Source organism: Procambarus clarkii, chromosome 36, assembly GCF_040958095.1.
Source record: "Procambarus clarkii isolate CNS0578487 chromosome 36, FALCON_Pclarkii_2.0, whole genome shotgun sequence".
NCBI lineage: Eukaryota > Metazoa > Arthropoda > Malacostraca > Decapoda > Cambaridae > Procambarus > Procambarus clarkii.
The window spans coordinates 13553480-13575253 of record NC_091185.1 but is presented as its reverse complement, the minus strand read 5'-3'; the positions used below and the strand labels follow the sequence as shown (position 1 = coordinate 13575253).

The window sequence follows — 21774 nt, the reverse complement described above, 5'->3', positions numbered from 1 at the left end:
AGGCTCGTGCTGCTTCTCCAGGTTCGTGCTGCTCCTCCAGGCTCGTGCTGCTCCTCCAGGCTCGTGTTACTTCTCCAGGCTCGTGTTACTCTATCAGGCTCGTGTTACTTCGCCAGGCTCGAGCTGCTCCTCCAGGCTCGTGTTACTCCTTTAGGCTCGTGCTGCTTCTTCAGGCTCGTGTTACTCCTCCAGGCTCGTGTTACTCCTCCAGGCTCGTGTTACTTCTCCAGGCTCGTACTGCTCCTCCAGGCTCGAGCTGCTTCTTCAGGCTTGTGCTGCTCCTCCAGGCTCGTGCTGCCCCTCCAGGCTCGTGTTACTCCTCCAGGCTCGTGTTACTCCTCCAGGCTCGTGTTACTTCTCCAGGCTCGTGCTGCTTCTCCAGGCTCGTGCTGCTCCTCCAGGCTCGTGTTACTCCTCCAGGTTCGTGTTACTCCTCCAGGCTCGTGTTACTTCTCCAGGCTCGTACTGCTCCTCCAGGCTCGTGTAACTTCTTCAAGCTCGTGCTGCTTCTCCAGGCTTGTGCTGCTCCTCCAGGCTCGTGCTGCTCCTCCAGGCTCGTGTAACTCCTCCAGGCTCGTGTTACTTCTCCAGGCTCGTGCTGCTCCTCCAGGCTCGTGTTACTCCTCCAGGCTCGTGTTACTTCTCCAGGCTCGTGCTGCTCCTCCAGGCTCGTGAAACTCCTCCAGGCTCGTGTTACTTCTCCAGGCTCGTGCTGCTCCTCCAGGCTCGTGTAACTCCTCCAGGCTCGTGTTACTCCTCCAGGCTCGTGTTACTTCTCCAGGCTCGTGCTGCTCCTCCAGGCTCGTGTAACTTCTCCAGGCTCGTGTTACTTCTCCAGGCTCGTGCTGGTCCTCCAGGCTCGTGTAACTTCTCAAGGCTCGTGTTACTTCTCCAGGCTCGTGCTGCTCCTCCAGGCTCGTGTAACTTCTCCAGGCTCGTGCTGCTTCCCTAGGCTCGTGCTGCTCCTCCAGGCTCGTGCTGCTCCTCCAGGCTCGTGCTGCTCCTCCAGGCTCGTGCTGCTCCTCCAGGCTCGTGCTGCTTCTTCAGGCTCGTGCTGCTCCTCCAGGCTCGTGTAACTCCTCCAGGCTCGTGTTACTTCACCAGGCTCGTGCTTCTTCTCTAGGCTCGTGCTGCTCCTCCAGGCTCGTGCGGCTTCTTCAGGCTCGTGCTGGTCCTCCAGGCTCGTGTAACTCCTCCAGGCTCGTGTTACTTCTCCAGGCTCGTGCTGCTCCTCCAGGCTCGTGCTGCTTCTTCAGGCTCGTGCTGCTCCTCCAGGCTCGTGTAACTTCTCCAAGCTCGTGCTGCTTCTTCAGGCTCGTGCTGCTCCTCCAGGCTCGTGTAACTTCTCCAGGCTCGTGTAACTTCTCCAGGCTCGTGCAGCTTCTTCAGGCTCGTGCTGCTCCTCCATGCTCGTGTTACTCCTCCAGGCTCGTGTTACTCCTCCAGGCTCGTGTTACTCCTCCAGGCTCGTGCTGCTCCTCCAGGCTCGTGCTGCTCCTCCAGGTTCGTGCTTCTACTCCAGGATCGTGCTGCTCTTCCAAGGTCGAGCTGCTCCTCCAGGCTCGAGCTGCTCCTCCAGGCTCGTGCGGCTCCTCCAGGCTCGTGCTGCTCCTCCAGGCTCGTGCTGCTCCTCCTGACTCGTGTTGCTCCTCCAGGCTCCTGCTGCTCCTCCAGGCTCAATGTGTTCCTCCAGGCTCGTGTTGCTCCTCGAGGCTCAAGCTGCTCCTCCACGTTCGTGCTTCTACTCCAGGACCGTGCTGCTCCTCCTATTCAGGGTTGACCTGCTCCTCCAGGTTCGTGCTTTTACACGAGGATCGAGCAGCTCCTCCATTCTCGAGCTGCTTCTCCTGGCTCGTGCTTCTACTCCAGGATCCTCGTGTTACTACCTCTAGGATCGTGCTGGAGGAGCGGATTCCTCACTGCCACTTCGCACACCAAACCTAGTTGGTGTGGCTAAACCATCGTAGCAGCATCCGGCATCATATATATTATGTATATATACACATGTACACTGTGACGGAGTTCCCCCCCTTATAATTCTCCCACGCCTGCAGTAAGAGTCATGTCTGCTTTTCCCAAGCGTTCTCTACGTTGCAGGCTACAATTTGATATATGGGAGAGAGTGAAGTGTTCTCGGAGAGCCGAGAAATTTGTGAAATAGTAATATTTTGGCCTGTGGTTTAGGCCCTTTAGGGAGCCAAGATGGCGCTGGCTTCTCTGATCTCCCGCCAAAACCGTGTGACGTCAGTGACACCGGATTGGTCACCGACAGCAAGGTGGCACCGGGAGCCAATGAAAACCTCCCATAGTAAAAGTGACGTCACGAAGGAAGGGGGTCCGGCCAGCGCGCCGGGCTGGCGCCAGCAGTCAGATACGACACGTCATAGAGGTCGGACGTGCGACGGATGGTCTTGTCAGTAGGACAGTTGTACCTCGCTCCCGTGGATTTACGCGTCATCTGAAGTCCGCCAGTGCTCTGAGAAGTCTTCCCTAGTTCATGTGTTGAACCAGAAGAGGGAATTGACGGTTATTTGAGCAACAAGTGCTCCAGTCAGGTACTGTGCCAGTAGCAGTGAAGCCGTGCAGTGACGTACGTGACGTCTGTGGCAATTCACCAGTTCGAGACAGCGTAGTGGCTGACAGAGCCACTGGGTAGCTGAGGAAGAGAGGACTATTTGGGGAAACCGAACGACTGTAGCTGAGACGTAGGCGACAGCCGTTGCTGGGAGAAGACGACGGCCAGGAGACCGACTCCAACCTTCAAGAAGTCAAGGAGGAGGACGGACCTGCAGTGAGGAGGCACGGAGACGACGCGCTAAACGGTGGGACGACGAGAGGCTCTGGTAGGACACGACGACGTGTAGTGTGGGGGCGTTCCCGACACGAGGACCAGGAGCTACATCTCGACTCTCATCGGAGGATAGGGTGAAGTAGGTGGTTCTAGTTCCCTCCCCATTCCCCTTTAGTTAGCTATATTATTTGGCTATATTATCTAGCCCGAAGATTTTATATGTCGTGAGCAAGTCTCACCTATGTCACGGTAAAGCACCAGTGTGCCAGACAGTACTATCAAGAGTTCTTGTAATATTCATGTTGATTATTGGTGTGTACAGGCACCAGGAACCAGTGATAAATTTACTGTGTTGTGTATATCTTTCTATAGATTTTTGATATGAACATATAGTGGTAAATTATATATAATATTATGCCAGTATTTGGAGGTTAGGCTATGTGCCCAGAAACTATTTATTTTCCATATATTGATGATTGATTTATATACCATATATATGTCTATGTTCATTCAGTGAATAATCATTTGTGAGTACAGTGAATTATTGCGTTATCGCCCACGAGAGAAAGTACTGAAAACTCCCGTGTTAATATTTCATAATATATTGTTGGATAAATAACAGTGTAAGACCATTACAGTGAATCATTGTAGAATTGATTGTAGAAAAGACTGTTTGAGCCTGAGTACAGTGTAACTAAGTAATTCGGTTTATTTGTGCCAATATCGAGTGTGCGAGTTTCTAATAATATTGGAGAATTTAAAGAAACCGCGCGCGTGAATCTAGCAAACAAGCAAATTTCGCGCGGAGAGTCCATTGCGATCAGCTGTTCTTGACACTTGATGAGGAGGGGGAGGTGTTGCCACCTAATGATCGCGGACTATTCGTGGGAACTTCCGGCCGCGTCAGGATTTGCTGATTTATTTGTTGTTGTTTGGCTTTGTGACATCTTTCATACATTTTAAGTAAAATACAAAACTATCTTAGTGTTTTTATCATTCCCTCCATTGATCTTGTGGCTATATTATACTGGTAAACATAGAGTGATAACAATAAGTACCTGCCTGATTCCTGATCTTTGAGTGTGACCTTGCCAAGGCTACCACTGAATACACCAGTCCATTGATGGTGTTATTGGCCACCTTAAACACCAATTGGCGACTTTGTGATTAACCGTAGAGCCCTATTGTTGGGGAGGGCATACGACGGTCGATGTGATCGAGTCGTGTTCTCACTCTTTCTTAATAAGAGGCCGTTAAGATTGACTGGGAGACTCTCCTGGCGTGCAGTGGCGCCGTGAGGATCGAGGGAAGACCCGCAGGGCTACGGTGAGTTACCTTGAGCATAACTATTGCTCACCCCAGAGTAAGGGTAGAGAATAATACAGAGGTAGTGAAACCCCAACAACACTTATGTATATACGTATGCATATATGCATGTATACGCATATGTACACATCAGAAGGGGAAACAGTTCTTATGTTGCTGGATCAATTTTGCTCAAATAATGAAAATTGAAATATGTTTTCTCACTTTTCCAGGTACAAGTACGTGATGCCCGCTGACGGATCATTTGGCTCAAAACAGGACGATGGTTCTTGGTCCGGCATGGTGGGTATGGTGGCCAGGAAGGTGAGTCTGGTGAGGTGTGAAGCAGGACTAAGTTTGGGGTTCTGTTTTCATTGTTTTTCATTTCGTTTTTTAACTGTTCTGCTTATTTTCAGTGCAATTAGTGGTGAAATTGGGTTTTGTCGATTGATCTGCGTTTGAATATAAATATTTCATTAGTATTTTTTGTTTTTTATTTGAAAACAAGAAAGTGGACAACACGTTTATTTCACAGCTACAAATGTGCAACAAACAGTTATGAATCCACCGGCTACAACGTTAACTGCTTGCTTCACGTTATGTCAAAATGACAAGTATGCGAAAACACTGCTGTATTCGGGAGTACCTACGTATTTCAAATGGAATGCCGGTTGAAAATCATTTGAACGACGCAAACGAGGAGAGCGAGTCGACGGACAACTTGGCATATTCAAATAAACTTCGATAGAAAGACTGTACACCGTGCATCCCAATCAGGATGAATGCTTCTTTATTTGCATGCTGTTGGTAAATGTGCCCGGTCCAACGTCTTTCCAGTATCTGAGATTTGTCAACGGCGTTACACACGCCACTTTCTATAGTGCATGTCACGCTCTGAATTTATTGGAGAACGACCGACACTGGGATGTATGCATTAATATGCGTCTGACACGTCGCATCCAAATCAAATTCGTGTATTGTTTGCAATCATATTGACCACCTGCTCTTCTTCATTTCCAACAGAGTTATGGGAGAAATATCGCACATGGCTGTCGATATTATCCGTCGAATACGCAAGGAAAATTCATATATGAACATGGATTTCACAGCAAAAATCTACAACGAAGCGTTGATAATGATAGAAGATTTGTGCTTAGAAATCGCGAACAAAGTTCTCAATCAATTGTAAATGCCATCACTGAATCGATCTGCTGCTGCTTCGTTCGATGTAGAATTGCGTCGTGAAAAAAATTACAACACGGGTGATCTGTTGTCGCATGTGCAATCAAATATTCCTAAGCTAACGCTTGAGCGAAAAAGCATTTACAATCAAATAATTCAAACTCTCAATAACGAGCTTGGAGAAATCTTCTTAGGTGCGCCAGGAAGAACTGGTAAAACCTTCCTAATTAGAATGATCCTGGCAACAATTCGATTCCAAAATGGCATAACTTTAACTCTTGCATAGTAGCTGCATACCTGCTACTATGGAACAGCTGCGACATTGTTACCAGATGGAAGAACTGCTACTTCGGCTTGGAAATTGCCACGCAATTCATTGAAACTCCCACATGCAACATTTCCAAAGGATCTGGCATGGGAAAAGTATTGCAGAAATGCAAACCTATTGTTCGGGATGAATGTACAATGGCGCACAAAAAATCGTTCGAGGCTCTTGATCGATCATTGCAAGATTTGCGTGGAAACATCAGACCATTTGGGAACACATTAATATTGCTTACTGGAGATTTCAGGCAAACATTACCTGTAATTCCTCGTTTGACAATAGCGGACGAAGTAAATGCACGACTGAAATATTCTACTTTGTGGCGCCACGTAAAGACGTTGAAATTAACTACAAATATGCGTATCCAGCTGCAAAACGATCCATCAGCTGAGATATTCTCACGTCAATTTGTGGAAATTAGGAACGGAAACATGCCGGTTGATCTGACCTCAGGAAGAATTTCATTGCCTCATAACTTCTACCATTTAGTGACGTCAAAAGATGAATTGGTTAAAAAGTATTTCCCAATATTCAAACCAATTATATGACTCACGATTGGCTGAGTGAACGAGCTGTTCTTGCGGCCAAGAACAAAGACATCTACGAACTTAACAATATTATTCAGTCTAACATCATCCAAAGCGAGGCAGTCACATACAAGTCCGTCGAAACTGTTGAGGAAGCAGATGAAGCACTTAATTTTCCAACAGAATTATTGAGTTCACTCGATCTGCCAGGGATACCAACACGCGTACGTCAATTGAAAATCGGTTTGCCAATTAACTACATATATATATATATATATATATATATATATATATATATATATATATATATATATATATATATATATATATATATATATATATATGCAAACAAGCCTGAATGGTCCCCAAGACTATATACAACTGAAAACTCACACCCCAGAAGTGACTCGAACCCATACTGCCAGGAGCAACGCAACTGGTATGTACAGGGACGCCTTAATCCGCTTGACCATCACGACCGGACATAAGGAAGTGATAGCCGAAGCTATTTGAACCACTTCCCCGCCGGCACTCGGATGGTAATCTTGGGCATAGAATTTTATCAAATCACCTCATTCTTTGGGGCACACGTGAGGAACACAAATGCAAACAAGCCTGAATGGTCCCCAGGACTATATACAACTGAAAACTCACACCCCAGAAGTGACTCGAACCCATACTGCCAGGAGCAACGCAACTGGTATGTACAGGGACGCCTTAATCCGCTTGACCATCACAACCGGACATAAGGAAGTGATAGCCGAAGCTATTTGAACCATTTCCCCGCCGGTACTCGGAATAGTTTCAGTTGTATATAGTCCTGGGGACCATTCAGGCTTGTTTGCATTTGTGTTCCTCACGTGTGCCCCAAAGAATGAGGTGATTTGATAAAATGCTATGCCCAAGATTACCATCCAAGATTACCATAATGAAATGGGTAGCTTTATCATTTCATAAGAAAAAAATTAGAGAAAATATATTAATTCATGAAAACTTGGATTATTAGGCAAATTGGGCCTTGCATAGTAAGCCGAGAAGTGCGTTCTGGCTACTAGATACGACATATATATATATATATATATATATATATATATATATATATATATATATATATATATATATATGTCGTACCTAGTAGCCAGAATGCACTTCTCTGCCTACTATGCAAGGCCCGATTTGCCTAATAAGCCAAGTTTTCATGAATTAATTGTTTTTCGACAACCTACCTAACCTACCTAACCTAACCTAACCTAACCTATAAAGATAGGTTAGGTAGGGTTGGTTAGGTTCGGGCATATATCTACGTTAATTTTAACTCCAGTAAAAAAAATTGACCTCATACATAAATAAATGGGTAGCTTTATCATTTCATAAGAAAAAAATTAGAGAAAATATATTAATTCAGGAAAACTTGGCTACTTGCATAGTAGGCCGAAAAGTGCGTTCTGGCTACTAGGTACGACATATATATATATATATATATATATATATATATATATATATATATATATATATATATATATATATATATATATATATATATATATATATATATATATATATATATATATATATATGTCGTACCTAGTAGCCAGAACGCACTTCTGGCGTTCTGGCAATTATTCATGAAAAAATTGTTTTTCGACTGCCTAACCTACCTAACCTAACTTTTTCGGCTACCTAACCTAACCTAACCTATAAAGATAGGTTAGGTTAGGTTAGGTAGGGTTGGTTAGGTTCGGTCATATATCTACGTTAATTTTAACTCCAATAAAATGAAATTGACCTCAAACATAATGAAATGGGTAGCTTTATCATTTCATAAGAAAAAAATTAGAAAAAATATAATAATTCATGAAAACTTGGATTATTAGGCAAATTGGGCCTTGCATAGTAAGCCGAGAAGTGCGTTCTGGCTACTAGATACGACATATATATATATATATATATATATATATATATATATATATATATATATATATATATATATATATATATATATTATATATATATATATATATATATATATATATATATATATATATATATATATATATATATATATATATATATATATATGTCGTACCTAGTAGCCAGAATGCACTTCTCTGCCTACTATGCAAGGCCCGATTTGCCTAATAAGCCAAGTTTTCATGAATTAATTGTTTTTCGACAACCTACCTAACCTACCTAACCTAACCTAACCTAACCTATAAAGATAGGTTAGGTAGGGTTGGTTAGGTTCGGGCATATATCTACGTTAATTTTAACTCCAGTAAAAAAAAATTGACCTCATACATAAATAAATGGGTAGCTTTATCATTTCATAAGAAAAAAAATAGAGAAAATATATTAATTCAGGAAAACTTGGCTACTTGCATAGTAGGCCGAAAAGTGCGTTCTGGCTACTAGGTACGACATATATATATATATATATATATATATATATATATATATATATATATATATATATATATATATATATGTCGTACCTAGTAGCCAGAACGCACTTCTCAGCCTACTATGCAAGGCCCAATTTGCCTAATAAGCCAAGTTTTCATGAATTAATTGTTTTTAGACTACCTAACCTACCTAACCTAACCTAACCTAACTATTTAGGCTACCTAACCGAACCTAACCTATAGAGATAGGTTAGGGTAGGTTAGGTAGGGTTGGTTAGGTTCGGTCATATATCTTCGTTAAATTTAACTCCAATAAAAAAAAATTTACCTCATACGTAATGAAATGGGTAGCTTTATCATTTCATAAGAAAAAAATTAGAGAAAATATATTATTTCAGGAAAACTTGGCTTATTAGGCAAATTGGGCCTTGCATAGTAGGCTGAGAAGTGCGTTCCGGCTACTAGGTACGACATATATATATATATATATATATATATATATATATATATATGTCGTACCTAGTAGCCAGAACTCACTTTTTGGCCTACTATGCAAGGCCCGATTTGCCTTATAAGCCAAGTTTTCCTGAATTAATATATTTTTTCTAATTTTTTTCTTATGAAATGATAAAGCTACCCATTTCATTATGTATGAGGTCAATTTTTTTTTATTGGAGTTAAAATTAACGTAGATATATGACCGAACCTAACCAACCCTACCTAACCTAACCTAACCTATATTTATAGGTAAGGTTAGGTTAGGTAGCCAAAAAAAACTAGGTTAGGTTAGGTTAGGTAGGTTAGGTAGACGAAAAAACATTAATTCATGAAAACTTGGCTTATTAGGCAAATCGGGCCTTGAATAGTAGGCTGAGAAGTGCGTTCTGGCTATTAGGTACGACATATATATATATATATATGTATATATATGTCGTACCTAGTAGCCAGAACGCACTTCTCAGCCTACTATGCAAGGCCCGATATGCCTAATAAGCCAAGTCTTCATGAATTAATGTTTCATCGACTACCTAACCTACCTAACCTAACCTAACCTAACTTTTTCGGCTACCTAACCTAACCTAACCTATAAAGATAGGTTAGGTTAGGTTAGGTAGGGTTGGTTAGGTTCGGTCATATATCTACGTTAATTTTAACTCCAATAATGTTTTTTTTTTACCTCATACATAATGAATTTGGTAGCTTTATCATTTCATAAGAAAACAAATTAGAGAAAATATATTAATTCATGAAAACGTGGCTTATTAGGCAAATATGGCCTTGCATACTAGGCTGAGAAGTGCGTTCTGGCTACTAGGTACGACATATATATATATATATATATATATATATATGTCGTACCTAGTAGCCAGAACGCACTTCTCAGCCTACTATGCAAGGCCCTATTTGCCTAATAAGCCAAGTTTTCCTGAATTAATATATTTTCTCTAATTTTTTTCTTATGAAATGATAAAGCTACCCATTTCATTATGTATGAGGTCAATTTTTTTTATTGGAGTTAAAATTAACGTAGATATATGACCGAACCTAACCAACCCTACCTAAACTAATCTAACCTATCTTTATAGGTTATGTAGCCGAAAAAGATAGGTTAGGTTAGGTTAGGTAGGTTAGGTAGTCGAAAAACAATTAATTCATGAAAACTTGGCTTATTAGGCAAATTGGGCCTTGCATAGTAGGCTGAGAAGTGCGTTCTGGCTACTAGGTACGACATATATATATTTATATATATAATGTGTGTGTGTGTTTGTACTCACCTAGTTGTATTTGCGGGGGTTGAGCTCTGGCTCTTTGGTCCCGCCTCTCAACCGTCAATCAACAGATGTACAGATTCCTGAGCCTATTGGGCTCTATCATATCTACACTTGAAACTGTGTATGGAGTCAGTCTCCACCACATCACTTCCTAATGCATTCCATTTGTCAACCACTCTGACACAAAAAAAGTTATTTCTAATATCTCTGTGGCTCATTTGGGCACTCAGTTTCCACCTGTGTCCCCTAGTGCGTGTGCCCCTTGTGCTAAATAGCCTGTCTTTATCTACCCTATCAATTCCCTTCAGAATCTTGAATGTGGTGATCATGTCCCCCCTAACTTCTGTCTTCCAGCGAAGTGAGGTTTAATTCCCGTAGTCTCTCCTCGTGGCTCATACCTCTCAGCTCGGGTACTAGTCTGGTGGCAAACCTTTGAACCTTTTCCAGTTTAATCTTATCCTTGACTAGATATGGACTCCATGCTGGGGCTGCATACTCCAGGATTGGCCTGACATATGTGGTATACAAAGTTCTGAATGATTGTTTACACAAGTTTCTGAATGCCGTTCATATGTTGGCCAGCCTGGCATATGCCGCTGATGTTATCCTCTTGATATGTGCTGCAGGAGACAGGTCTGGCGTGATATCAACCCCCAAGTCTTTTTCTTTCTCTGACTCCTGAAGAATTTCCTCTCCCAGATGATACCTTGTATCTGGCCTCCTGTTTCCTACACCTATCTTCATTACATTACATTTAGTTGGGTTAAACTCTAACAACCATTTGTTCGACCATTCCTTCAGCTTGTCTAGGTCTTCTTGAAGCCTCAAAAAGTCCTCTTCTGTTTTAATCCTTCTCATAATTTTGGCATCGTCCGCAAACATTAAGAGAAATGAATCGATACCCTCCGGGAGATCATTTACATATCATGTAAATGATACACACGCACAGATCATGTGTGTGTGTGTGTGTGTGTGTGTGTGTGTGTGTGTGTGTGTGTGTGTGTGTGTGTGTGTGTGTGTGTGTGTGTGTGTGTGTGTGTGTGTAATTACCTAAGTGTAATTACATAAGTGTAGTTACAGGATGAGAGCTACGCTCGTGGTGTCCCAGCATTCTTTGTCATATAACGCTTTGAAACTACTGACGGTCTTGGCCTCCGCCACCTTTTCCCCTAACTTGTTCCAACCGTCTACCTCTCTGTTTGCAAAAGTGAATTTTCTTATATTTCTTTGGCATCTGTGTTTAGCTAGTTTATATCTATGACCTCTTGTTCTTAAAGTTCCAGGTCTCAGGAAATCTTCCCTATCAATTTTATCAATTTCTGTTACTATTTTGTGTGTAGTGATCATATCACCTCTTCTGTCTTCCAGTTTTGGCATATTTAATGCCTCTAACCTCTCTTCGTAGCTCTTGCCTTTCAGTTCTGGGAGCCACTCAGTAGCATGTCTTTGCACCTTTTCCAGTTTGTTGATGTGCTTCTTAAGATATGGGCACCACACAACAGCTGCATATTCTAGCTTTGGCCTAACAAAAGTCGTGAACAATTTCTTTAGTATATCCCCATCCATGTATTTAAAAGCAATTCTGAAGTTAGAAAGTGTGACATAGGCACCTCGCACAATATTCTTTATGTGGTCCTCAGGTGATAGTTTTCTATCTAGAACCACCCCTAGATCTCTTTCTTTATCATAATTCTTTAAACATTTCTCACATAATATATAGGTTGTGTGGGGTCTATGTTCTCCTATTCCACATTCCATAACATGGCATTTATTAACATTAAATTCCATTTGCCAAGTAGCGCTCCATGTACTTATTTTGTCCAGGTCTTCTTGAAGGGCATGACAATTATCTAAGTTTCTTATCCTTCCTATTATCTTAGCATCATCAGCAAACATGTTCATATAATTCTGTATACCAACTGGAAGATCATTTATGTAGACGATAAACATCACTGGTGCAAGAACTGAACCCTGTGGTACTCCACTTGTGACATTTCTCCAGTCCGATACATTGCCTCTGATCACTGCCCTCATTTTTCTATCAGTCAGAAAATTTTTCATCCATGTTAGAAGCGTACCTGTCACCCCCTCCAATATTTTCCAGTTTCCAGAACAACCTCTTATGTGGAACTCTGTCAAAAGCCTTTTTTAGGTCCAGATAGATGCAGTCAACATAACCATCTCTTTCCTGTAATATCTCTGTTGCTCGATCATAGAAACTGAGTAAATTCGATACACAGGATCTTCCAGATCGAAAACCATACTGTCTGTCTGATATTATATCATTTCTCTCCAGGTGTTCTACCCATTTAGTTTTAATTATTTTTTCCAATATTTTGACTCTTACACTTGTCAATGATACCGTTCTATAATTAAGGGGGTCTTCCCTGCTTCCACTTTTGTAGATTGGAACTATGTTTGCCTTTTTCCACACATCAGCTACAACTCCTGTAAACAGGAATGCCTGAAAAATCAGTTGAAGAGGAATGCTGAGCTCAGGTGCACATTCTCTCAGAACCCATGGTGAAACTCCATCTGGACCAACTGCTTTGTTCTTATTTAGCTCATTGAGCATTTTTTCCACTTCGTCTCTAGACACCTCTATGTGCTCTATGTTGTTCTCTGGAATTCTTATTGTATCTGATTCCCTGAAGATTTCATTTTGTACAAACACACTTTGGAACTTTTCGTTTAATGTTTCACACATTTCCATTTCATTTTCCGTGAATCTATTTCCCATTTTCAACCTCTGTATATCAACCTTTATCTGCAATTTGTTGTTTATGAATTTATAGAATAGACCTGGTTCTGTTTTACATTTGTCTGCAATCCCTTTTTTTAAATTTCTTTCTGCCTCTCTCCTCACTGCCGTGTAGTTGTTTCTCGCATCTTTGTATCGCTGGTATGTTTGGGAGTTTGGCCTCTTCCTGTATTGATTCCATTTTTGTGTCTTTTGGTCTCTAGCCCTCTCGCACTTTCTGTTGAACCAATCCTGTTTCCTAGTTCTGCATCTCTGTTTTGGTATAAATTTTTTTGTGCCTTTATCATATATTTCACAAAACTTGACATACATCTCATTCACTTCCTTGCCTAGCAACAAGTCTGTCCAATTATACCCACTAAAAAAAATTCTAAGGTTGCCATAGTGTCCTCTCCTAAAGTCAGGTTTTTCAATTGCATCAACCTTCATATTTTCTTCCAGATTATAACGCATTGCATATTTTATTCCCAAAAAGACATGGTCACTTTTATCCAAGGGAGGAAGGTACTGAATGTCAAATATTTCTTCCTCCTTCCTGGTAAATATCAAATCTAGCATGGAGGGGACGTCCCCTTCCTCATCCTCGTAGCTTGTTTAACATGTTGATACAAGAATGTTTCCAGGATGAGATCTACAAATTTACAGGTCCAGAAATCTTCTGTTTTAGCTTCCTATGCCTCCCAGTCTATGGCTTTCAAGTTGAAGTCGCCGACTATCAACAGTCGTGAACTATCGTTATCCGCTCTCGCTATGATCTCTCTCATTATTGTTATAAGACCTTCTCTTTTACTATCTAGCTCCTCCTTTGACCATGTGTTGCTTAGCGGTGGACTGTATGCATTTATGATCATTAGTTTATCATCCTCATGGCAGATCTCTAGTGCTATTATATCAACTTCTTGTGGATTGGCAGTCATTATTTCGTTCACCTTTAGGTGTTCTTTCACCAGCACAGCAACGCCACCACCTTTCCTAATTTTTCTGTCCCGTCTCCGAATTGAGTAGCCCCTTGGGAATAGGACTTCATTTAAAATAACATCTTCAAGTTTTGTCTCCGTGAGTGCAACAATGTCTGGTGTCTGCAGCTGTATTACATCACTTAACTTCAGTATCTTCGATCTTACTCCATCTATGTTGGTGTATGCAATCTTCAGGAACTTGTTCCCCCTCTTCTTATTTTTCACTCCCCCTCTCTCTAATGGTTTCGTTGGTTTGCCTTTATATACCACTTTACTGGTCTGCCTACCCCTATCACTTTGTAGAAAAAAGAATTGATTTCTTCTTCATTCCTGCTCTCATTTAAACGTTTTGCCTCGGCGAGGTTCAGTTTCAGCTTCTCTCTATCTTCTTTTGAAAGATCTCGTCTTAACGACCACCCTTTCCCATCCTCATCCCTTTGTAATTTTCTAGCATTCCTTAGTACTTCTTCCATCTGTTTGGCACCATTTAGGGTGATCCTCAAAGGTCGATCTTTCCCTTTTTCATATCTGCCTATTCTTCCTGTAGTCGCACACATTCTCTATGGTTGTAAGACCTTCCACGAGGCCAACAATTTTATCTACTACTTTTGCTTCTTCTACAGCTCTTTCTGACCTAGATGTTATCTCCTTTTCTTTGCAGCCAAAAATGATCAGGGACTTACTCCGATCAACTGTGTTTTGCACCAACTTCGGGTTAGATGCCAATTCTTTTCTCACTTCCAGCCTAATGTTTGTTTTATCTTGGTTGCTGCAGTGTTCGACTTCCTTTACTGCTTCTTCTATTTTTCCTTCTCCTTGGCCACTTGTGCATAAGTGAGTTGCATATCTTTCTTGCACTGTTCTATTCCCTGTGTAACTTCCTCCATCTGTGCTGACAAAAGCTGTTTCTCCTGTTGAAATTCCTTACCTAACCTATTGTAGTCATTTATGTTTAAATTTACTTTAACTTCTTCCAAAGCTATTTTTAAGAGTCTATTTTCTTCTTCCATGGCTTTGCAATTTGTTTCCAATTGAATCTTATATTTGCACAAGACTTTCACTACACCCTCAAGACATACAACTTTGCTATTTAAATGGTCATTACTTTCTTTCAATTTACTAATTATTTCTACATGAGAGGTCACTATAGTATCTAATTTTACCAATTTGTTGTATAGACTGGTTATCTCAATGCTTTCTTCACTGAATCCAACAAAATCAAGCTCTGTTTTGTATTTTCTCTTGCAGGCGGCCATCTTGAATGTTCTTCTCTGCACTGTAAACACTAGGGGTAACTTTTTCTCATCCGATTTTTCACTTCCCTTGGCACATTCCTGTTATCTCACCTATTTTTCAAAAGCACTATACCTTTATGTTCTCTGGGACACCACTCACTATCATCATCCTGTACTACAATACTTAGGATTGTTGAACTATGCTGGAGCTCCTCTTGTCTGCCTCTTGGGAAAGAACTTGGGATAGTGTCCAATAGTGTGTGTGTGATAGATAGTAATAGTATGATAGTGTGTGTCTGTGTGTACTCACCTAGTTGTACTCACCTAGTTGTGCTTGCGGGGGTTGAGCTTTGGCTCTTTGGTCCCGCCTCTCAACCGTCAATCAACAGGTGCTCAGATTCCTGTGTGTGTGTGTGTGTGTGTGTGTACTCACCTATTTGTGCTTGCGGGAGTTGAGCTTTGGCTCTTCGGTCCCGCCTCTCAACTGTTAGTCAACTGTTGTACAGGTTCCTGAGCCTACTGGGCTCAATCATATCTTCATTTGAAACTGTGTATGGAGTCAGCCTCCACCACATCACTGCCTAATGCATTCCATCTGTTAACTACTCTGACACTGAAAAAGTTCCTTCTAATGTCCCTGTGGCTCATGTGGGTACTCAGTTTCCACCTGTGTCTCCTTGTTCGAGTACTACCAGGGTTGAATAGTTTATCCTTGTTTACCCGGTCGATTCCCCTGAGGATTTTGTAGGTTGTGATCATGTCTCCACTTACTCCTCTGTCCTCCAGGGTCGTAAGGTACATTTCCCGCAGCCTTTCCTCGTTACTCATGCCTCTTAGTTCTGGGACTAGTCTAGTGGCATTCCTTTGGACTTTTTCCAGCTTCGTCTTCTGCTTGACAAGGTACGGGCTCCATGCTGGGGCCGCATACTCCAGGATTGGTTTTACATATGTGGTGTACAAGATTTTGAATGATTCCTACACAGGTTCCTGAACGTTGTTCTGATGTTAGCCAGCCTCGCATATGCCGCAGACGTTATTCTTTTTATGTGGGCTTCAGGAGACAGGTTTGGTGTGATATCAACTCCTAGATCTTTCTCTCTGTCCGTTTCATTAAGTACTTCATCTCCTATTCTGTATCCTGTGTCTGGCCTCCTGTTTCCACTGCCTAGTTTCATTCCTTTACATTTACTCGGGTTGAACTTCAACAGCCATTTGTTGGACCATTCACTCAGTCTGTCTAGGTCATCCTGTAGCCTCCTACTATCATCCTCTGTTTCAATCCTCCTCACAATTTTTGCATCATCAGCAAACATTGAGAGAAACGATTCTATACCCTCTGGGAGATCATTTACATATAGCAGAAATAGTATAGGTCCAAGGACTGACCCCTGCGGGACTCCACTTGTAACGTCTCACCAATCTGAGACCTCACCCCTCACACTGACTCGTTGTCTCCTGTTGCTTAGGTACTCCTTTATCCAATGGAGTACCTTCCCTTTCACACCGGCTTGCATCTCCAGCTTTTTCACTTGCCTCTTGTGTGGTACTGTATCAAAGGCTTTCTGACAATCCAAAAATATGCAGTCTGCCCACCCTTCTCTTTCTTGCCTGATTTTTGTTGCCTGGTCGTAGAATTCAAGTCACCCTGTGAGGCAGGACCTGCCATCCCTGAATCCATGTTGATGCTGTGTTACAAAGTTCTTTCGCTCCAGATGTTTCAATAGCTTTCTTCGCACAATCTTTTCCATCAGCTTGCATGGTATGCAGGTTAGGGACACTGGCCTGTAGTTCAGCGCCTCCTGTCTATCCACGTTCTTGTATATCAGGACTACGTTAGCTGCTTTCCAAATTTCTGGCAGTATGTGTGTGTGTGTGTATACTCACCTAATTGTACTCACCTAATTGTGCTTGCGGGGGTTGAGCTTTGGCTCTTTGGTCCCGCCTCTCAACTGTCAATCAACAGGTGTACAGATACCTGAGCCTACTGGGCTCAATCATATCTACATTCGAAACTGTGTAGGGAGTCAGCCTCCACCACATCACTTCCTAGTGCATTCCATTTATTAACTACTCTGACACAGAAAAAATTCTTTCTAACGTCTCTGTGGCTCATCTGGGTACTAAGTTTCCACCTGTGTCCCCTTGTTCGTGTCCCACCCGTGCTGAAGAGTTTGTCTTTGTCCACCCTGTCAATTCCCCTGAGAATTTTGTAGGTGGTTATCATGTCTCCCTTTACTCTTCTGTTTTCCAGGGATGTGAGGTTCAGCTCCTTTAGCCTCTCCTCGTAGCTCAATCCTCTCAGTTCCGGGACGAGCCTGGTGGCATACCGCTGAATCTTCTCTAACTTTGTCTTGTGTTTAACTAGGTATGGACTCCAGGCTGGAGCTGCATACTCCAGGATTGGTCTTACATAAGTGATATACAGGGTTCTGAAAGATTCCTTACACAAGCTTCTAAAGGCAGTTCTTATGTTCGCCAGTCTAGCATATGCCGCTGATGATATTCTTTTGATGTGGGCCTCTGGGGACAGGTTCGGTGTGATATCAACCCCCAGGTCTTTCTCTCTATTTGACTCTTGCAGGATTTCACCTCCCAGATGATACCTTGTGTTCAGCCTCCTGCTCCCTTCGCCTAATTTCATCACCTTACACTTTCCCGAGTTGAACTTTAGCAGCCATTTTCTAGACCATTCCTCCAGTTTATCCAGGTCATCCTGTTGTCTCTGTCTATCTTCATCCGTCTTGATTCTTCTCATAATTTTTGCATCATCAGCAAAGATTGAGAGGAATGAGTCTATACCCTCCGGAAGATCGTTAACATATATTAGAAACAGGATGGATCCAAGTACTGAGCCCTGTGGGACTCCGCTGGTGACATCTCGCCACTCTGATGTCTCCCCCCTCACCGTTACTCGCTGTTTCCTGTTGCTTAATTACTCCTTTATCCACTGGAGCACCTTCCCTTTTACTCCTGCCTGTTGCTCCATCTTTTTTAACAGCCTTTTATGGGGTACTGTGTCAAAGGCTTTTTGGCAATCCAGGAAAATGCACTCGGCCCACCCTTCTCTTTCCTGCCTAATTTTTGTTGCCTGGTCATAAAATTCTATTAAACCTGTGAGGCACGATTTACCATTCCTGAACCCATGTTGGTGGTGCGTTACAAAGATATTTCCCTCCAGATGCTCTACGAGCGTATTCCTCACGATCTTTTTCAACACCTTGCATGGTATACAAGTTAAGGAAACTGGCCTGTAATTCAGTGCCTTTTGCCTGTCACCCTTGTTGTATATTGAGACCACGTTAGCTGTCTTCCAACTTTCTGGTAAGTCTCCTGATTCCAGTGACCTGTTATACACCATAGAGAGTGGCACACTTAGTGCTTCTGAACCTTCCTTTAGTATCCATGGTGAGATTCTGGCAGGCCCAACAGCCTTTGTCACATCCAGCTCCAGCAGACACTTTTTGACCTCATCGCTGGTGAGGTCAAATTCCACCAAGGCTGCTTGGTTTGCCGCCTCCTCATTTAGTGCAGGGGCTTCTCCTTGTTCTATTGTGAAGACCTCCTGGAATCTCTTGTTGAGTTCTTCACACACCTCCTTGTCATTCTCTTTGTATCTGTTCTCCGCTTTTTGCAGCTTCATCACTTGTTCCTTCACTGTTGTTTTCCTCCTGATGTGGCTGTGGAGCAGCTTTGGTTGGGTTTTGGCTTTACTCGCGATGTCATTTTCAAACTGTCTCTCTGCTTCCCTCCTCACTCTGAGGTACTCATTTCTGGCCTTCTGGTATCTCTACCTGCTCTCTGGTGTTCTGTTATTTCTGTAGTTTCTCCATGTTCTTTTACTCAGTTGCTTCGCTACCTTGCATTCCTGGTTGAACCATGGGTTTTTCTGTTGTTTTTCGTGTTTCTCCTTTTGGACGGGAATAAAGCTGTCTGCAGCTTCCTGGCACTTCTGGGTGACAAAATGCATCATGACCTGCACATTCTTGTCTCTAAGTTCTGTTTCCCATGGTATTCCCCTGAGGAAGTTCCTCATCTCGTCATATTTTCCACTTCGGTTATTCAGTCTTTTTCCCTCTACTTCCATCCTTGGATAGGTTATCCCTACCTCCACCAAGTACTCAAAGGTCAGTACACTGTGGTTACTCATTCCTATGGGGGCTTCAACTTTGACTTCCCTTATTTTTGACTCATTCAGGGTGAATATCAAGTCGAGTCTAGCTGGTTCATCATTGCCTCTCACTCTTGTGGGTTCCTTGACATGCTGGCTGAGAAAACTCCTTGTTGCCACTTCCAAGAGTTTAGCTCTCCACGTATCTGCAGCACCATGTGGGTCCCCATTCTCCCAGTCTATATTTCCATGGTTGAAAACGCCCATGATTAAGAGTCTGGAGCCATTCCTGCAGGCAACTGAAGCTGCTCTCTCTATTATATTAATGGTTGCCATGTTGTTCCTATCAAACACCTGTCTAGGTCTTCTGTCATTTAGGGGAGGGTTGTAAATGACTGCAACTATTATCTTAGGTCCACCCATTGTTATAGTTCCTGTTATGTAATCTCTGAATTCGTCACAGCCCGGAATTTCCATCTCATCAAAACTCCAGTCCTTCCTTATCAGCAGGGCCACTCCTCCACCTCCTCTCCCTTCCCTCTCTTTCCTTACTATATAGTAGTCCTTTGGAAACACAGCATCTGTTATGACTCCTGACAATTTTGTTTCCGTTAGTCCTGTGTGTGTGTGTGTGTGTGTACTCACCTACACTCACCTATTTGTGCTTGCGGGGTTGAGCTTTGGCTCTTTGGTCCTGCCTCTCAACTGTCAATCAACTGGTGTACAGGTTCCTGAGCCTACTGGGCTCTATCATATCTACATTTAAAACTGTGTATGGAGTCCACCACATCACTGTCTAATGCATTCCATCTGTTAACTACTCTGACACTGAAAAAGGTTCTTCTTACGTCCCTGTGGCTCATGTGGGTACTCAGTTTCCACCTGTGATCCCTTGTTTGCGTCCCGCCAGTTTTGAATAGTTTATCCTTGTTTACCCGGTCGATTCCACTGAGGATTTTGTAGGTTGTGATCATGTCCCCCCTTACTCTTCTGTCTTCCAGTGTCGTAGGTGCATTTCCCGCAGCCTTTCCTCATAACTCATGCCTCTTAGTTCTGGGACTAGTCTAGTAGCATACCTTTGGACTTTTTCCAGCTTCGTCTTGTGCTTGAGAAGGTACGGGTTCCATGCTGGGGCCGCATACTCCAGGATTGGTCTTACATATGTGGTGTACAAGATTCTGAATGATTCCTTACACAGGTTCCTGAACGCTGTTCTGATGTTAGCCAGCCTCGCATATGCCGCAGACGTTATTCTTTTTATGTGGGCTTCAGGAGACAGGTTTGGTGTGATATCAACTCCTAGATCTTTCTCTCTGTCTGATTCATTAAGAACTTTATCTCCTAACCTGTATCCTGTGTCTGGTCTCCTGTTTCCACTGCCTAGTTTCATTACTTTGCATTTACTCGGGTTGAACCTCAATAGCCATTTGTTGGACCATTCACTGAGTCTGTCTAGGTCATCTTGTAGCCTCCTACTATCATCCTCTGTTTCAATGCTCCTCATAATTTTTGCATCATCGGCAAACTTTGAGAGGAACGAACCTATAACCTCTGGGAGATCATTTACATATACCAGAAACAGTAAATGTCCAAGGACTGACCCCTGCGGGACTCCACTTGTAACGTCTCGCCAGTCTGAGACCTCACCCCTCACACAGACTCGTTGTCTCCTGTTGCTTAGGTACTCCTTTATCCAATGGAGTACCTTCCCCTTCACTCCAGCCTGCATCTCCACCTTTTTCACTAGCCTCTTATGTGGCACTGTATCAAAGGCCTTCTGATAATCCAAAAATGTGCAATCTGCCTTCCCTACTCTTGCCTTATTTTTGTTACCTGGTCATAGAATTCAAGTCACCCTGTGAGGCAGGACCTGCTATCCGTGAACCCATGTTGATGCTATGTTGCAAAGTTCCTTCGCTCCAGATGCTCCACTATCTTTTTTCGCACAATCTTCTCCATCAGCTTGCATGGTATGCAGGTTAGGGACACTGGCCTGTAGTTCAGTGCCTCCTGTCTATCTCCTTTCTTGTATATCGGGACTACGTTAGCTGCTTTCCAATTATCTGGCAGTTCCCCCTGTTGCCAGTGTTTTGTTATACACTATGGAGCCTGTAAGCCTGTAAGGTAAGATTTACTCTCCCTGAACCCATGTTGATGAGTTGTCACGAAGTCCCTTCTCTCCAGATGTGATACTGTTTTTTTCTCACGAACTTCTCCATCACTTTGCATGGTATACATGTTAAGGACACGGGCTTGTAGCTCAGTGCTATTTGTCTGTCACCCTTTTTGTATATTGGGACTACATTAGCAGTTTTCCATATTTCTTGTAGGTCTAACATCTCCTGTGACCTACTATACACTATGGACAGTGGCAAGCAGAGTGATTCTGCACACTCTTTCTATACCC

The 21774-nt window shown here is 42.7% G+C and overlaps 1 protein-coding gene across 1 annotated transcript in view; it reads left to right on the top strand.

Annotated features, from left to right (window-relative positions):
• LOC138371653 (probable glutamate receptor) overlaps positions 1-21774 on the top strand; it is a 334999-nt gene that overhangs the window by 68825 nt on the left and 244400 nt on the right. Inside the window, exon 2 of the mRNA XM_069336652.1 lies at positions 4330-4420. Coding sequence (XP_069192753.1) covers positions 4330-4420 — 91 coding nt within the window. The remainder of the gene's footprint in view (positions 1-4329; positions 4421-21774) is intronic.